The 17,204-nt window shown below is 44.7% G+C and overlaps 1 protein-coding gene across 3 annotated transcripts in view; it reads left to right on the plus strand.

Annotated features, from left to right (window-relative positions):
• POU2F3 (POU class 2 homeobox 3) overlaps positions 1 to 13,824 on the plus strand; it is a 117,810-nt gene extending 103,986 nt beyond the window's left edge. For all 3 annotated transcript variants that reach the window (XM_049857204.1, XM_049857203.1, XM_049857205.1), the window contains 4 exons: positions 919 to 1,080; positions 10,107 to 10,173; positions 11,501 to 11,636; positions 12,637 to 13,824. In XM_049857204.1, coding sequence (XP_049713161.1) covers positions 919 to 1,080; positions 10,107 to 10,173; positions 11,501 to 11,636; positions 12,637 to 12,676 — 405 coding nt within the window. In that variant the 3' untranslated portion in view covers positions 12,677 to 13,824. The remainder of the gene's footprint in view (positions 1 to 918; positions 1,081 to 10,106; positions 10,174 to 11,500; positions 11,637 to 12,636) is intronic.
• Positions 13,825 to 17,204: the final 3,380 nt, after the last annotated feature.

The following is a 17,204-nucleotide window of genomic DNA, read 5'->3' on the forward strand; positions in this document are numbered from 1 at the left end:
AATGGGGGGAAAACAGGTGTAGTCTAAATGGCTGTTAGTCAGGATCCCTTAGGTACCAGCCTCCAGAGCCTCCATCCCCACCACACAGGTCCCTAAAGGACAGGCCCATGGCCTAGTCCAATCTTGCAGGCCCCAGGCCTTCAGGACTTCAACCCCTGCAGCAGGTCGTCAGTGCACCTGGCTGAAGGGTTTGGTGGCCACATCTTGCTGGCGTGCTGATGGGAGCTGGCTTTTCCTTCCGATTAGGTTTCTCAGAGCGGTAAGATTAAGGTGTAGAAGGGAGGGAGGGGGCAGAGATCAAAGACAGAGTGAGAGGAGTCAGAACAAGGGAATGACACCTTTGTATTCTGTATATACATCCTACAGTCTTGGGACCGTGTGTTTTAGCTTTGTCACCTCCTATTTAGATGGAGGAGGATGGGAAGAAATGAGAAAGGAGAAGGATACCAGGTTCTGAGGAAAGAACACAGACAGGAGCATGGGTTCTAGGGATTCTGCCTGCCCCACATAACTCATCAGTGGACCCCCTCTCTTCAGAACTGTTTGTGAAGGACAGAGTGGGAGAACAGAACCGACATTTATGGAGCCTCTGCTCCATGGCAGGCCCTATTTTTGCCAGTTTTATATGCATTTTCTCATTTAATTCTCACTATAGTTTGTTGTTGTATAGTCCTACATGGTAGGCATTATTATTCCCATTTCATGGATGATAAAACTGAGACTCAGAGAGGTTAAGAAAGTTTCCTAAGGACACACAGTAAGTAGCTGATAAAGGCAGTATTCCATCCTAGGTCTGTCTGACTTTAAAGCCTTTAATCTGTCTGTTGTTCTATCCTGCTTCCTTAAAACATCTGTCCCTTATCCCTACTCCTGGACCCTTTGCCTCCTGACCATACTCTGGCCCTCCTATCCCTGTAGAATCCAAAGCCCAGCTCAGAGGAGATCTCCATGATCGCAGAGCAGTTGTCCATGGAGAAGGAGGTAGTGAGGGTCTGGTTCTGCAACCGTCGCCAAAAAGAGAAGCGAATCAACTGCCCTGTGGCTACACCCATCAAGTCGTCCATCTACAATTCCCGGCTGGTGAGTGGCCAGGAGCCTGCTTGCATGCCAAGCACTGAGGAAAGTAATGTCTGGAAGGTAAAAGGTCTTCTCCATTAGGTGGAGATGGTGGCTGGAGGGTTGAAGGAGGCATACAGGAAACTAATAAGCAAATAAAGACTGTATATAAAATATATATAATATAAAGAAAAAATAAGAAGCCCTGGCTCGGTAGTTAAGAGCTCGGCTGCTAACCAAAAGGTTGGCAGTTCAAATCTACCGGCCACTCCCTGGAAACCCTACGGGGCAGTCCTACTCTGTCCTGTAGGGTTGCTATGAGTCAGAATCAACTTAACGGCAGTGGGTTTGGTTTTTTTTTTGTTTTTAAAGAAGCGTAAGGAGATAGAAAGTGATGGTGGAGAGACGGTTTTTAAATAGGGAGGTCAAAGAGGATCTCCCTGAGAAGGTGACATTTAAGCAGAGATCTAAATGTTGTAAGGAAATGAAATATGTGGATATCTGGGGGAAAGAGTTCCAGGCAGAGGAATTAGCAAGTGAAAAGACCTGGCATGTTTGACTGACAGCAAGGAAGCCAGTGTAACTGGGGCAGAGTGAAGAAGGGGGAGAGAAGTAGGAGATGAAGTTAGGGAAGTAACAGGGACGATCTTGGAGGCCATTGAAAGGACCCGGGCTTTGAACCTGGGAAAGTTAAGGAGCCATCGGAGAGCTGTGAGTAGAGAAGCATGATCTGGCTACACTGGCTGCGGGGTGGGAAGCCTGTGGATGTGGGAAGTCTAGCTAGGAGGATGGCAATAATCAGGCTGAGAGTGGTGGTGGCCCGGGCTAGGGTGCTCACGGTGGCGGTAAGGAGAAGTGGTTGGTTGGATTCTGGGTATATTTCAACTGGTGAGCCAATAAGCTGTGCTGTTAGGTCACATATGGGGTATGAGAAATGGGGTAACAATGACTTTAGGGATTTGGCCTGAGCGACTGGTTGGAAGAAGGCACTGCCATTTTTTGAGACAATGAAAACTTTAGGAAGAGCAGGTTTGAGGGAAAAAATTAAGAATTTGGGACTGGTTATAGTAAGTTGAAGATGCCTACTAGGCATCCAAGAGGAAATGTCAAGTAGGCAGTTGTGCATGTGATTCTAACATTGTCTCAGTCATCTAGTGTTGCTGTAACAGAAATACCTCAAGTGGATGCCTTTAACAAAGAGAAATTTATTTTCTCACAGTCTAGAAGTCCAAATTCAGGGTGTCAGCTCCAGGGGAAGGCTTTCTCTCTCTCTCTGCTCTGGAGGAAGGTCCTTCTCATCAGTCTTCCCCTGGACTAGGAGCTTCTCCACACAAGAACCCTCAGTCCAAAGGATGCACTCTGCTCCCGTGCTTCTTTTTCTTGGTTGTAGGAGGTCCCCAACTCTCTGCTTGCTCCCCTTTCCTTTTACCTGTTGTAAGATAAAAGGTGGTGCAGGCCACACCCCTGGGAAACTCCCTTTACAATGGATCAGGGATGTAACCTGAGCAAGGGTGTTGCGTCCCACCCTAATCCACTTTAGCCACAGGCAGAGATTATGATTTATAACACATAGGAAAATCACAAAATGGAGGACAACCACGGAATACTGGGAATCATGGCCTAACCAAGTTGACACATACTTTTTTTAAGCATATCCTATTTTATCATTTAACGTAAGTATTTTAGTTACCTAGTTTTTAGTGCTTCTGTAACAGAAATACAGAGGGTGACTTTAAAGAACAGAAATGTTATTTTCTCATAGTTCTTGAGGCTAAAAGTCCAAATCGAGTTCTTGACTGTGTTGGTTCCTTCTGTGAGCCTCTTTTCTAGTTTCTGGCATCTGCTGGTGATCCTTGACATCTTTCTTCCCCGTGTGTGTCTGTGTGTCTGTTCTGGTCATTTTCTCATTCAGAAGTGATTAGGTTTAGGACATACGCTACTCTCGTTTGCCCTCATTAACATAACAGAAAACAAAACAAAAAACCCCATTGCCTCAGAGTCTATGATGACTCATAGCAACCATATAGGACAGAGTAGAACCACCTCATAGGGTTTCCAAGGCTATAAATCTTTCACAGAGTGGTTGGTTGGTGGGTTCCAGCTGCCAACATTTTGGGTAGCAGCTGAGAGCTTAACCACTGTGACACATACTTTTGAGGGATACGATTCAATCCATGACAAATGTTCAAGGGAGAAGTCAGGGCTGAGAATAATTTGGCATCCCAGGCAGACGTAGAAGTCCAAGGAGTAGAAAGCCTTCTTCATCCAGGGGAGAGATGGTTCTTCTCCATCCCCAGGGATGATGAAGTTTGAAGGTTAAGGGAGTTAGGCATAGCGATATTGTCCCTGAGCCTTTCAACACTCAAAACCAAAACCAAACCAATTGCCTGTGAGTCGATTCTGACTCATGGTGACCCCATGTGTGTCCTAGTAGAACTGTGCTCCATAGGATTTTCAGTGGCTGCTTTTTTGAAAGTAGATCATCAGGCCTTTCTTCTGAGGCACCTCTGGGTATACTTGACCCTCCAACATTTTGGTTAGCAGTTGAGAGCATTAACCATTTCCACCACCCAGGGACGCCTTCAACACCCAATGATGGTGTGATTCAGCCTTGTCAGGGGTAGGACATAAGTGCTTCATAAAACCCACACCATTGTCCATTCTTTCACCAAACATTTATTGGGATTTACTATATATTGGACTTTATTCCAAGTACTGGGGATACAAAGATAAATACTACTTGTTCCCTCCCCAAAGGACCTCACTGCCTAGCAGAGGAGAGAGGCAAATAAACAAATGACAAACAACATGATAATTTTTGCAGGAGCAGCAGCTAACAGAGTCTTGGGAGGTGGTGGTTAGGAAAGGCTTCCCCAAGGAGATAATTAACACTTGAGCTGAGTCTAAAAGGAAAAGAAGGAGTGAAGAGCCAAACAAGTGGGAGGTGACGTTCTCAGTAGGGGAAAGTACGAGGACAGTAGGATGGAGCAGGGAGAACGTATGGCACATCCAAGGAACTGCATGTGGCTCTGTGTGGAGGAATGTGGAAAGATGGTGCTAGACAGAGAAGCAGGGGCCCGGTTGTGGAGGGACTGTGTACAATGCTAAGGAACTTGAAGGCTTTGGGGAATCACCGAAGGATTTTAAAGCTGGGCGTTGACATGATCAGATTTGCTTTTTAGAATTATCCCTCTGGCTGCAGCAGAGAAGATGGCTTTGAGAGGCACAAGATTGCCTGTAGAGAGACCAGTTAGGGTGTGACTGCGCTTATCCAAAAGGGAAATAATAAGGGCTGAAGCAAAGCCGTGTAGTAAGGATGAGAGAGACGGGAGAGATTCAAGAGATAATTAGATGGGAAAATTATTTGGTCTTGGTTAATGAATTAGGAACTGGGTGGAAGCAGGGAGAGTGCTGGAGGGTAGAGAATAATCTGGAATGACTCTCAGCATTCAGGCTGGGCTGATCGGTTGACGGTGATGCCGTCTATGGAGCAAGCAAACATGAAGAGAATCTCATCTGGGAGTAGGACAAGGTGATGGTTTCAGTTCTTTACACCATTACTATGTATAGTGAGGCCTGTGGGACACCGAAGTGGGAATGTCTGTGGACACTTGGGATTATGGTCTAGAGGTCAGGAGAGAAGGCTAGGGTTGAGATATGGATTGGAGCATCATAACCATACAAGTGGGGTAATTGAAATCCTGGGTGAGAAGGAGCTCACCTATGGACTTTGTACACAAGAAGAAAAGAGGAAGTGTCAGGTCTAAAACCTGGGGAACACCAGCATTTGAGGGAGAGCAAAAGAAGAGGATCAAGGGAAGAAACTGAGGAGGAGCCAGAAAGTCAAGAAATTGCAACCAAGTAGATGCGAGGGATGATGGACAGGGAGGAGCCCTGTAGGAGTGGTATATGAACACCGATGAAAGATGCCTAAATCAGAATGGGGCCAGGGAGGGCTGATGCCTAATTTGTACAAATTAGGAGTTTGCAAGAAGAACAGCATACCAGGCAGAGGGAACAGTCTGGGAGAAGACATGGAATTATAAAACAACATGATGTATTTGGGGACTCGTGAGCATCGTAGTCTGGCGGGAGCCAACGGTTTGGAACTAAGATTTGCAGAAGTTGATAAGGGCTGGATTGGAATGGGCCATGAATGCTAAATTACCCTAAAAGCTGTGAGAAACTATTGAAAATTTTAAGTTAGAGACAACATGACAACCATTATTCGTTCCTTTCTTAAATATTTATTGAGCAGCTCCTATATGCTCAGTGCTAGGGATACAGTAGTACATAAGGCACACGTGGTCCCTACTTACAGTCTAGTAGGGAAAACACACATTAAACAAATGCTGTTTGTAATGAGGGGCCTGGTGGTGAAGTGGTTAAGAGCTTGTCTGCTCAAAAGGTAGGCAGTTTGAATCCACCAGTTGCTCCTTGGAAACTCTATGGTGCAGTTCTACTCTATCCTGTAAGGTATGAGTCTGAATGGACTCAAGGGCAACAGAGGTTTTTGGGGGATTATTTGTAATGAAGGCTTCAGAGAAGATGCACAGGTATTGGGTCGACCTAACCTAACCTAACCTAACATGAAGAAAGCAAGAGGTCATTGAAAAGGCAGGAAAGAAAAGACCAAGATGGATGTCAGAGGAGACTCTGAAACTTGCTCACAAATGTCGAGCAGCTAAAGCAAAAGGAAGAAATGATTAAATAAAAGAAATGAAGATTTCAAAGGGCAGCTCGAGAAGACAAAGTAAAGTATTATGATGACATGTGCAAAGAGCTGGAGATAGAAAAACAAAAGGGAAGAAACCGCTCAGCATTTCTCGAGCTGAAAGAACTGAAGAAAAAATTCAAGCCTCGAGTTGCAATAGTGAAGGATTCTATGGGGAAAATATTAAACGATGCAGGAAGCATCAAAAGAAGATGGAAGGAATACATAGGGTCATTATACCAAAAAGAATTAGTCGATGTTCAACCATTTCAAGAGGTAGCATATGATCAGGAACCGATGGTACTGATTGAAGGAAGAAGTCCAAGCTGCTCTGAAGGCATTGGTGAAAAACAAGGCTCCAGAAGTTGATGGCATGTCAACTGAAATATTTCAACAAATGGATGCAGCGCTGGAGGTGCTCATTCGTCTATGCCAAGAAATATGGCAGACAGCTTCCTGGCCAACTGACTGGAAGAGATCCATATTTATGCCTATTCCAAAGAAAGGTGATCCAACTTAATACGGAAATTGTAGAACAATATCATTAATATCACATGCAAGCAAAATTTTGCTGAAGATCATTTAAAAAATGGCTGCAGCAGTATATTGACAGGGAACTGCCAGAAATTCAGGCTGGTTTCAGAAGAGGACGTGTAACCAGGGATATTATTGCTGATGTCAGATGGATCCTGGCTGAAAGCAGAGAATACCAGAAGGATGTTTACCTGTGTTTTTTTGACTATGCAAAGGCATTCAACTGTGTGGATCATAACAAACTATGGATGACATTGCGAAGAATGGGAATTCCAGAACACTTAATTGTGCTCATGAGGAGCCTTTACATAGCTCAAGAGGCAGTTGTTTGGACAAAATAAGGGGATACTGAGCGGTTTAAAGTCAGGAAAGGTGTGTATCAGGGTTGTATCCTTTTACCATACTTATTCAATCTGTATGCTGAGCAAATAATTCAAGAAGCTGGACTATATGAAGAAGAACGGAGCATCAGGATTGGAGGAAGACTCATTAACAAACTGTGTTATGCAGATGGCACAACCTTGCTTGCTGAAAGTGAAGAGGACTTGAAGCACTTACTGATGAAGATCAAAGACCACAGCCTTCAGTTTGGATTACACCTCAACATAAAGAAAACAAAAATCCTCACAACTGACCAATGAGCAACATCATGATAAATGGAGAAAAGATTGAAGTTGTCAAAGATTTCATTTTACTTGGATCCACAATCAAAAGCCACGGAAGCCGCAGTCAAGACGAATTGCATTGGGTAAATCTGCTGCAAAGGACCTCTTTAAAGTGTTGAAAAGCGAAGATGTCACCTTGAAGACTAAGGTGCGCCTCACCCAAGCCATGGTATTTTCAATCGCGTCATATGCATGTGAAAGCTGGACAATGAATAAGGAAGACTGAAAAAGAATTGACACCTTTGAATTGTGGTGTTGGCAAAGAATACTGAATGTATCATGGACTCCCTAAAGAACGAACAAATCTATCATAGAAGCAGTATAACCAGAATGTTCCTTAAAAGCGAGGGTGGCAAGACTGTGTCTTACGTACTTTGAATATGTTGTCAGGAGGGATCGGTTCCTGGAGAAGGGCATTATGCTTAGCAGAGTACAGGGTCAGCGGAAAAGAGGAAGACCCTCAATGAGGTGGATTGACACAGTGGCTGCATCAATGAGCTCAAGCATAACAATGATTGTGAGGATGGTGCAGGACCAGGCAGTGTTTCTTTCTGTTGTGCATAGGGTCACTATGAGTCGGAACTGACTCGACGGCACCTAACAACAACAACAACCTAGTCTGGGGAGTCAGGGGCTTCTTCAAGGAACAATGTTTAAACTGACACCAAAAGAGTGAGTAGACATTAATGGGCAAAGGGGCTGTAGTGGGGGCAGGGGAAAATGAGTGTAGAGAAAAACATTCTAAGCAGAGGAAACAGTGTGTCCAAAAGCCCTGAGGCTGGGGTGTGGTGAGGAGAAAGCATGGAAGGCTGGAATGGGCTGGAACCCAGGCAGTGAAAGAGAGTGTGAATGCCAAGGCTGGAGTGGCAGGCAGGGGCTGGAGGACAGGTAGGGCAGGGTAGGCCATGCCATGTCATAAGAGCTTTTCAAAGATGGGGCTTTGTTTAGAGCAGATGGGAGGGAGGTTTTTGCTTTGCTTCAATCCCAGCCCAGGACGCCAACATGGAGAGAAGCTGTGGGAGGTGTTTGGGAGCCATGAAGGAGTCCTTCCTTATCATCGTTCAGTCAGCACATGCTCACTGGGTACTGCAGAGTTCTAGGCACTGTGGTAGGCACTGGGGATCCTCAGGTGTTCTCCGGGCCTCAGGAAGCCTACAGCCTAAGGGAGGAGAATGGCATTAAATCAGTAATGACACTAGGACTGTGATAGGGTCATGAAGGAAGAGGACAGCCCACAAGGGAGAATAATGAGCAGCTGACCTGTTCTTTAATTGCTTCCTCTCCTCCCACCTACCTTAAACTTTGACCCTTTGTTGCCTCACCTAAGACTGAAAGAAAAAAAAGTTCTAATCTTATCTTCTCAGGTCTCACACACCTTGGGATTCGCACCTCTTTTCTTCCGCTTCTGATATAAAATGATCTCCAAGGCACGTGGTTAAGCGAACATGGAATGAAATAGGCAAAATAGCGCAGAGCTCTGTGGGCAGAATGCTACCTTTTATATAAAAAACAGGGCAAGGTACATGTACACGAATGCTGGCATATTTGCATAGCTTGTCTCTGGAAGGAAACAGAAGAAGCCGGTCACAAAGACTAAATACATTCTTATTTATTTAAAAACAACAACAAATTTCTTGGGTGTGGCAGCAGGGATAGAAGGAGAAGAGGGAGGGAGATTATTGCTACCATCTCTTACCACTCTGCCACCCTCCCAGGTGGTGCCCCACACCCATGTCCACCGTTCGTGGGCCCCCAGCCTACAAAGGAGACTCATTGTAAAAGGAAAGGTAAACGAAAGAAGTGAGAAGCATTGCTGATTAATTAGGAAATGAGTACATGCTGCATCCTGTTAAAATGGGAGGTTCCAAATCGTCTGTGGGGGGGCGGGATGGAACATACCAAATCGCTGTCCTTTGAAAACACTTCCCATGTCAGCTTGAGAAGAGTAAGGGGGAGAGAAAGTCTGCAGGTGTCAGCGCAAAAATAACACCAGAGACATACAACAGTAGACAGCTTCCTTCAGGAGGGAAGGAGCTAACATTTAACTAGCTGGAACTCTTTGCCAGGCATTGGGTTGGGAGCGTTATGGATATTATCTCATTAAATCTTAATTAAAAGAAAACAGAAGGGAGGCATTCCTGCTATTTTACAGATGAGAACACTGAATCTTACTGGGTGAGGTAACTTGCGCAAAGTTGTACAGATGGCCTGTGGTGGAGGCAGGTCTCACACCCAGATCTCCCCAGGCTCCAAAGCCCATTTTTTTGATTACTGCTTGTCAGATAGTAACACCGAGGGGGAGATTCCTGAGCCGTGTGGGAGATTACACTCAATTATGTCCTCTCCAAATAATCTCAGTTGATGATACTATGAGGCAAAATGAAGTTTCAGAGACCAAAGTTCAGCTCTTTCAGTTATCTCTGTGGAGTCCATGGCCCAGTTATCTATCAGGCTAGGAAAGTTCCAGACAGGATCCTGAGGGCTGGGCACTTGGCCACCCTGAGCAGAGGTGGGGTTCTTTTCCAGTGGCTATGAACTTGATTCTGACTTAGGGTAACCCCATGTGTGTCAGAGTAGAACTGTGCTCTGTAGGGTTTTCCATGGCTGATTTTTCAGAAGTAGATCACCAGGCTTTTCTTCCAAAGTGCCTCTGGGTGGACTCAAACTGCTAACCTTTCAGTTAGTAGCCAAGTGTGTTAACTGTTTGCAGCAGCCAGGGACTCCAGGATTCTTAGAAGAATGAAAAAATGGGGAAGGGAAAATAGCCAGGCAATGAGCAGTATCTGTGCAGTGAGGTCCAAAAGGCTTGCTCCTGTTAACACCAGAGCCCTCAAGCAAAGTGGCCTTCAACCCAGCAGTCCCGAAACATTGCCAGGGTGCACGTAGAGAGAGGGGAGGGCCAGGCATCACGGCACCAGGATGCTGCGGGAAAGGACCAGAACAGGAGATGGATGTGTGTGCTTGGCCCCGAGACCTTCCTAGGAAAGGGAGGATGGAGTATAGTTTTGGCACTCAGAAATCATCAAGGAGGCCATGCTCTGGTCTCTGCTGAGTCTGGGTCCCAGCATCCTGGGCAAAGGGTAAAGGGTTGGAAAAGGGAGTGGGATTGGCATTTATAAGCTTCTGGTGTTTTTCAGGTCTCTCCCTCGGGGTCTCTGGGCCCCCTTTCTGTCCCTCCTGTCCACAGCACCATGTCTGGAACAGGTAAGCTTTAAAATGAAGTTTCTGAACAACACAAGAATTCCTTGGGGTAATGAGACATTAGACCCGAAAGGTCCCTACCTAAGTCAGCATTCATTCAGTGTACTTCAAAGGATATTAAAATCTGTGCTGGGAAAGACAGGGTTCCGTGATCAAGTCAGTTTGGGAAACGCTGAGTAAGCAAAGTTTCAGTAAGTGCTTACTTGTTTGCTCGGTTTTAATTAAAGCGCTTCTCAGCACTCAAGCGCATTGCACGTTCCTAAAGGAGCTCAATGGAAGGCTGAAGGAAGGCAGGGGCTTCCAAATCAATTTATACAGAACTCTATTTTTCAAAAAGTACCTGCAGCGTTTCATAGAATTGGATAGGTTGACCATATGACAGGTATGCCCAGGAGTCCCAGTACCTGTCTCTTGTCCTGAGAGAATTATCAGTAGTACCTCCTTCAACTCTAGAAAGTGTCTTCATTTGGGTAGTAAAGTATACGTCACCCTATCCACAGAACAAAGGTCCTTCCCTGGGTGCCACAAACGATTTGTGCCAGGCTGCTAACCAAAAGGTCGTTGGTTCGAATCCATTCAGCAGTGCCGCGGAAGACAGGCCTGGCAATCTGCTTCTGAAAGGTCACAGCCTTGAAAACCCTATGGAGTGCAGTTTTACTCTGTACACGTGGGATCACCACGAGTTGGAATCGACTCAATGGCAGTGGGTTTTTGGTTAGCCATGGAACACTGGGAATCCCCAGCACAAGAATTCAGTTTAATCCAAATCTGCCATTTTATAGAGGAAGAAAATGAGTTTCAGGGAAGTGAAGTAAGTTTCCACAGGCCCCAGAGCTGTTAAGTGATGACCTGGGACCCAGACTCAGGTGTCCTCGCTCCTAGTTCAGAGCTGTCTCTAGAAGACCTTGTGCCGTTTCTCCGTGGAGATGGGAAAACTAGAGAGGCTTGCACTTTTCTTTTTCTTCCTCTCTTCCTTTCCTAAGCTACTTGTTTCCTTTTCCCCTCCCACTTCTTGGTCTGGGGCTGCATATACCCAGCCCAGGGTGTGTCCAGGAGTAGGATGATCTTGGCATGTGTCCTTCTTGTGTTTGGCAAGTCTTGGACTTGCAGAACCAGCTGTGCCACTCTCTAGGGCCTGGGCCACAAAGAGCCTTGTGATGAGAGCCCCGGGGTGCAGGCATTGATGCTAACATGGTAGGAGGTGGGCAGATGGGTGGAGAGGGAGAGGGTGAGATCCCTTGGGGGATATGCCAGAGAATCAAGTGTCTGCAGGGCAATGTCACCAGGTCCCAGGACCCACAGCATTGTTTTCCCCTTTCCTTGTCCTCAGTCACATCATCCTGTTCCCCTGGGAATAACAGCAGGCCTTCGTCTCCTGGCTCAGGACTCCACACCAGCAGCCCCACTGCATCTCAAAATAACTCAAAGGCAGCAGTGAACTCCTCCTCCGGTTTTAACTCTTCAGGGTAAGCTGGAGGGGAGAGTGCACCCGCCATCCCAGTAGGGCCAAGGGCATGTGAGACGCTCAGTACTCTGAGCTCATCATAGGGTTGGATGAGGGGAGTAGGGTGGCAAGGGGCGGGGTGCCTGGAGTAAAGAGCCAGTGCCTGGACTGTATCCCTAGGGAGTGGGGATTTAAATGAGAAGCTTCAGCCAGTGAGTGGTCCTGGCAAGGAGATGATGTCGACAAAGCCAAAATTTCTATCCTCACTTCAAGGATGGAAATTTCCAAACACTCCTGTCAGAAAGGGCCAGTCTTTCACTGGGCTTAGGAGGGTTCCACTTCATATCAGAAAGCCAATTCTCCAGGACTTTCTGAAACAAGCCTGGAGCTCAGGCACAAAGACAACACTGAGCCCTGGGCGTGGCCCGCAGGGTGAGAGGAAGCTGGGCTACTCTGTTTCCCTCTCCCCACTGGAGGCAGCTGGGAAGCAGCTCCTGGCCTTGGCTCAGGAATCAATGAATCTACTACTCTAAAAAATATTCTCAGAGCTGATGCCCTGAGAGTGTCTGCCCTGATCCTGAGAAAAACAGAGATTTAAAAGAAAGGAGGCTAGGTTAAAGCCCTGAACTTTTTGGGGGAAATTAATCTACTTCTTCAAACCAAGACAGTCCAGCAGGGCAGCCAGCTTTTATTGGCCTATTTGTTGCATAGCCCAAAAAGTTGAAGCTCCTCACCCACCCCAACAAAAAAGGGGAGAAATCATGTAATATAAATTAGTAGCTTTAAAAACATTTTTTAAATTGAGATTAATTCGTATACCATAAAGTTCACCATTTTACAGTGTACAATTCAGTGGTTTTTAGTATATTCACAAGCTCATACAACCATCACCACTATCTAATTTCAGAACACTTTCATCACCCCAAAAAGAAACTCCATACACTTGCTAGACACTCCCCGTTCTCACCATCCTCCATCACGTTAATAGCTTTTTGACTGACTTGTTCCTTCCTTCCTTCCAGATCTTGGTACCGATGGAATCATCCCACCTACCTCCACTGAGACCAAAAATTTTTTCCCACTCCACCTGGCCCTGTATTCCCCACTGGAAGGGAGTCACGCCTTCTATGCATGGACAGATTGCTTTAAGAAGAGTGGAGGAGAATCCCCACTGCCAATGAACCCACACTCTTGCCATCTTCAGGAGCAAGGGCCTCTGGAGATCCAAACTGTGACTGAACCATGTGCTGACTTTCAATGCTCTTGAAATGCACATCCCCTCCCAGGAGTTGGCCATTTTCACCTTCCTTGCCTGTGTCCTTGTGTTGTAGTTCTAAATATTTTAGATGGCTTCACTGTGGCAATACTCTTTCAGAAAAAGGACTTCTTGGCCATTATTCTCCAACTCATCTATGGGATTCCGGGGACAGCCATTTGCCTGGTGTGCTCAACTACCAGAAGGGGAGATAATGGTTTTGACTCTGAACGCAGCCACAATCCCTGAACTGATCCCAAATGTGTGAAAAGATTGGAATCTGATGTTTCCACCAAAGCCTTGATGTTTACTCTTCAGCAAAGTTTTCTGACTGAATCGTCATTTCACCCCATTTTCTCTTTAAGTTCCTTTTTCCTAGAACCAAATCCATTCATTATATTGTATTCCCCAAGTTCCCTCCTCTTTTACAGAAGGCTGAGCCATTCTGGTCTGTGGGCACATTTCTCTGCCCACAGGTGCTCGTCTGTCTGCTTGCCTCTGCCCCAGAGCTTAGGAGCCCTTGTTCTTTCTTTCCCTCTCCACATTTCTCCGTCCTCTGTCCTTTTCCCCTTCTCCTGGCTGCAGAAGGAAGAACACAAAAGCAAACACAAACAATTATGGTGGCAAAATACCTGTATATAGCCCTTTCCTGTTTTTGCATTCTCCTTTTCTCTCCTCTATGTGGAGTTTTTCAGCAACATGTTTAACTCAGGTGTGAATTTTGAAGATGTCTCTGTAATATTTTATCTTCTTTTTAAAAAAGAAAAAAAAAAAAGGGAAAAATACCAAAGTGTGAAATGCCATGCTAGCTTCCACAGAGTTCCCACATGGGGTGGGGGTCTTTGTTGAGTTCTTTGGGAACATATCTCTAGAGTCTCCTTCTTTGTGGACCACTGTGTAGAGATGTAACATGAAACCATTCTAGAAATGGTAAATTTTTTTAAAGATTGCATATCCAGGAAAATGTTGAGATTCAAAGGAATCTCTACATACCTAAATAAATTTGTACAGTGATGACATAAACTATTCAGCTGTTCTTAAGAAGTGGTTTTGATTATTCTGTGTCTTTTTGTTGTGGGGGGGATGTTAGTGCATATAATGAAATGGGATGGGAATAATGTTTCAAATTGGTGAATTAAGTCTTGTGCTTACATTGAGGGCAGAGCAGGCAAGAGACTGGTGCACACATGCAATGGATACATGTGTGCATTTCTCCTTGGTACTCATGGGTGCCAGAGCCTACCCTTTCCTGCAGTGATCCTGGCTACCCTGACAACCTGCTCAGGTGAGTGCTGAAAGTAGATCTCTTATACTGTGCAAGACTCTACTTTTCATTCATTTGTATGTGGCTTTTATTTATGAAAGAAATAAATAAGTGTAGCCTTGTTCATCCTCCAGTAGTTTCCATTGCTCATGGACTTCACTCAGTTACTGAACAAAGTCAAACCTAAAAGCGAGCACAGATTCGCCTTTCATGTCTACACGATTCCATAAAAGCCATAATTCCAATGAAGTTTAAGTTTAGCTTCTTCAGCATTTAATTAGGCACAAGAGAATCTAGTACAATGACAACTAATCATTGTCTAGGAAGAAAGAAACAGGGAAAAGGTCGTCGTTGCTGCTTTTCAGCTTTTAATACTTTAATCTTTAGTTGACTCAAGACTGGCGGGCTCAACTGGGAGCTCCCAAGACTGAGGGCTTGTGTCCAACTCAGAAGGTGAGCTTAGTCCCAGGACTCCAGTTAGGCATGCTCCCATGAGCCTCCAGGTTTCCAGGCTCGGTACACCTCCTTCACGTGCACGCTGTGCATAACAGTCTTAGGTACTGAACATGATGACTCTTCTGCTGCTTCCCCTGGACCGTGGTGAGCTCCTTGTAGTCAAGGCTGTCTTTTTTCTTTCTGTATCTCCATGCCTAGCATTGTGACTAGCACATAATAGGCAATTCAAATTTTTAAAAACTGAATTCCTTTTTTTCAAAACACCTTCCAATGCCCTTTATTGATGTAAGCACTGTGAATACAGGAGAGTACAGTAGACACCTGTAGGAGATTCTAGTCCAGTGGAGGCAGTGTATCTGGTAGCTAAGAGCATACCCCCAGTAGTCACATTGCTCAGGTTCATACCCAGCTCTGCCTCGTACTAATGTCACCTTGGGCAAATTCCTTGACTGCTCTATGCCTTAGTTTCTCACCTCTAAAATGAGGATAACACTAGTCCCACTCCCCATAATTGTTGTGAGGGTTAAATGAGTTAATATATGTAATGTACTTGGAACAACGTCTGATACATGACAAGTGCAACATCAGTGTCATCTGTAATTATTATGATTACTGTTGTCATTGTTATTCAAGTAAATTTGTGGGGAGAACTTCTCTGGGGAGATACCACTGTTGACAAAGATCTGATCTGGTAGAACAAGGGTTATGGCCAAAGATATATAAATTAACAAATTTAATCCCAGATAAGGAAACTTGAACCTGGAATTCCAATCGCCCTGAGATAAAAGCCAAATAAAGGCCCCAGTGGAAGACCTAGCATTCTCCCTTATTCCCTTAGCCTTAAGGCCCCCAGAACCTTTAACACGCCATTCTTCCATAGGAAATGGTGGCAGCAAGAAGAAACCCCTAGATTCAGATATTAGAAGGATTAAAAAAAAAAAAAATACTGTAAGAAAAATGAATAGGAAAAATGTTGAGATTTGGATACTATCCATTTAGTGAAACGGATCTTTCCATTTTTTCTTTAGGCTATAAGTACCTCTTGTCTGGTCTATTCTAACACCCTTGAAACAAGCTTTCTTCTCCGACAGCAGGAGTTCTCAAGTTTGGTTGCACACTGGAATCATCTAGGGATCTTTAAAAAAAGATTGATACCTGTGTCCCAAAGAGAGATTCTGGTTGACTTTTTCTGGAGTGGCATGTGGATTTTTTTTTTTAAATCGTGTTTAAACATACATAACACAACATTTACCATTTTAACAATTTAGAGTGTAGAGTTCAGTGACACTAATGGCACTGGGTAAGTACATTTATGATGCTGTGTAACCATCACCACTATTTCCGGAGCTTTTTATCACCCATTAAATAATAACTCCCCATTCGCCCCCACCCTCAACCCCTGGAAACCTCTATTCTACTTTCTGTCTATGCATTTGCCTATTCCAGATATGTAAGTGGAATCATATGTTACTTGTCCTTTTGTGTCTGGCTTATTTCACTTAGCATAACGTCTCAAAAGTTCATTCATGTTGTAGCATGTATCAGAACTTCATTCCTTTTTATGGCTGCATACTATTCCATTGGATGTATACACTACATTTTGTATATCCATTGATCTGCTGATAGACACTTGGGTTGCTTCCACCTTTTGGTGAATAATGCCGCTATGAACATTTGCATACAAGTATCTGTTTACATCTCTGTTTTCAATTATTTTGAGTATATACCTAGGAGTAAGCGGACTATGTGAAGAACAGGGCATAAGGATTGCAGGAAGACTCATTAGCAACCTGTGATATGCAGATGACACAACCTTGCTTGCTGAAAGTGAAGAGGACTTGAAGCACTTACTGTGAAGACCAAAGATCACAGCCCTCAGTATGGATTACACCTCAACATAAAGAAAACAAAAATTCTCACAACTGGATCAATAAGCAACACCATGATAAACGGAGAAAAGGTCGAAGTTGTCAAGGATTTCATTTTACTTGAATTTATAATCAACACCCATGGAAGCAGCAGTCAAGAAATCAAAAGACACATTGCATTGGGCAAATCTGCTGCAAAAGACCTCTTTAAAGGTAAAAAGCAAAGATGTCACCTTGAAGACTAAGGTGCACCTGCCCCAAGCCATGGGTTAATCACCAACCGTGCATGCAAAAGCTGGATGATGAATAAGGAAGACCAAAGAAGAATTGACGCCTTTGAATTGTGGTGTTGGTGAAGAATATTGAATACACCATGGACTGCCTAAACAACGAACAAATCTGTATTGGAGGAAGTACAAGCAGAATGCTCCTTAGAAGCAAGGATGGTGAGACTACGTCTTATATACTTTGGATATGTTGTTAGGAGGGATCAGTCCCTGAAGAAGGACATTATACTCAGTAGAGAGTGGAAACCCTGGTGGCATAGTGGTTAAGTGCTATGGCTGCTAACCAGAGGGTTGGCAGTTTGAATCTGCCAGGCGCTTCTTGGAAACTCTATGGGGGCTGTTCTACTCTGTCCTATAGGGTTGCTGTGAGTTGGGATCGACTGCACGGCACTGGGTTTGGTTTTTTGTTTTAAAGTAGAGGCTCAGCGAAAAAGAGGATGACCCTCAACGAGATGGACTG

The sequence above is a fragment of the Elephas maximus genome, chromosome 17 (assembly GCF_024166365.1).
Source record: "Elephas maximus indicus isolate mEleMax1 chromosome 17, mEleMax1 primary haplotype, whole genome shotgun sequence".
Classification (NCBI taxonomy): Eukaryota; Metazoa; Chordata; class Mammalia; order Proboscidea; family Elephantidae; genus Elephas; species Elephas maximus.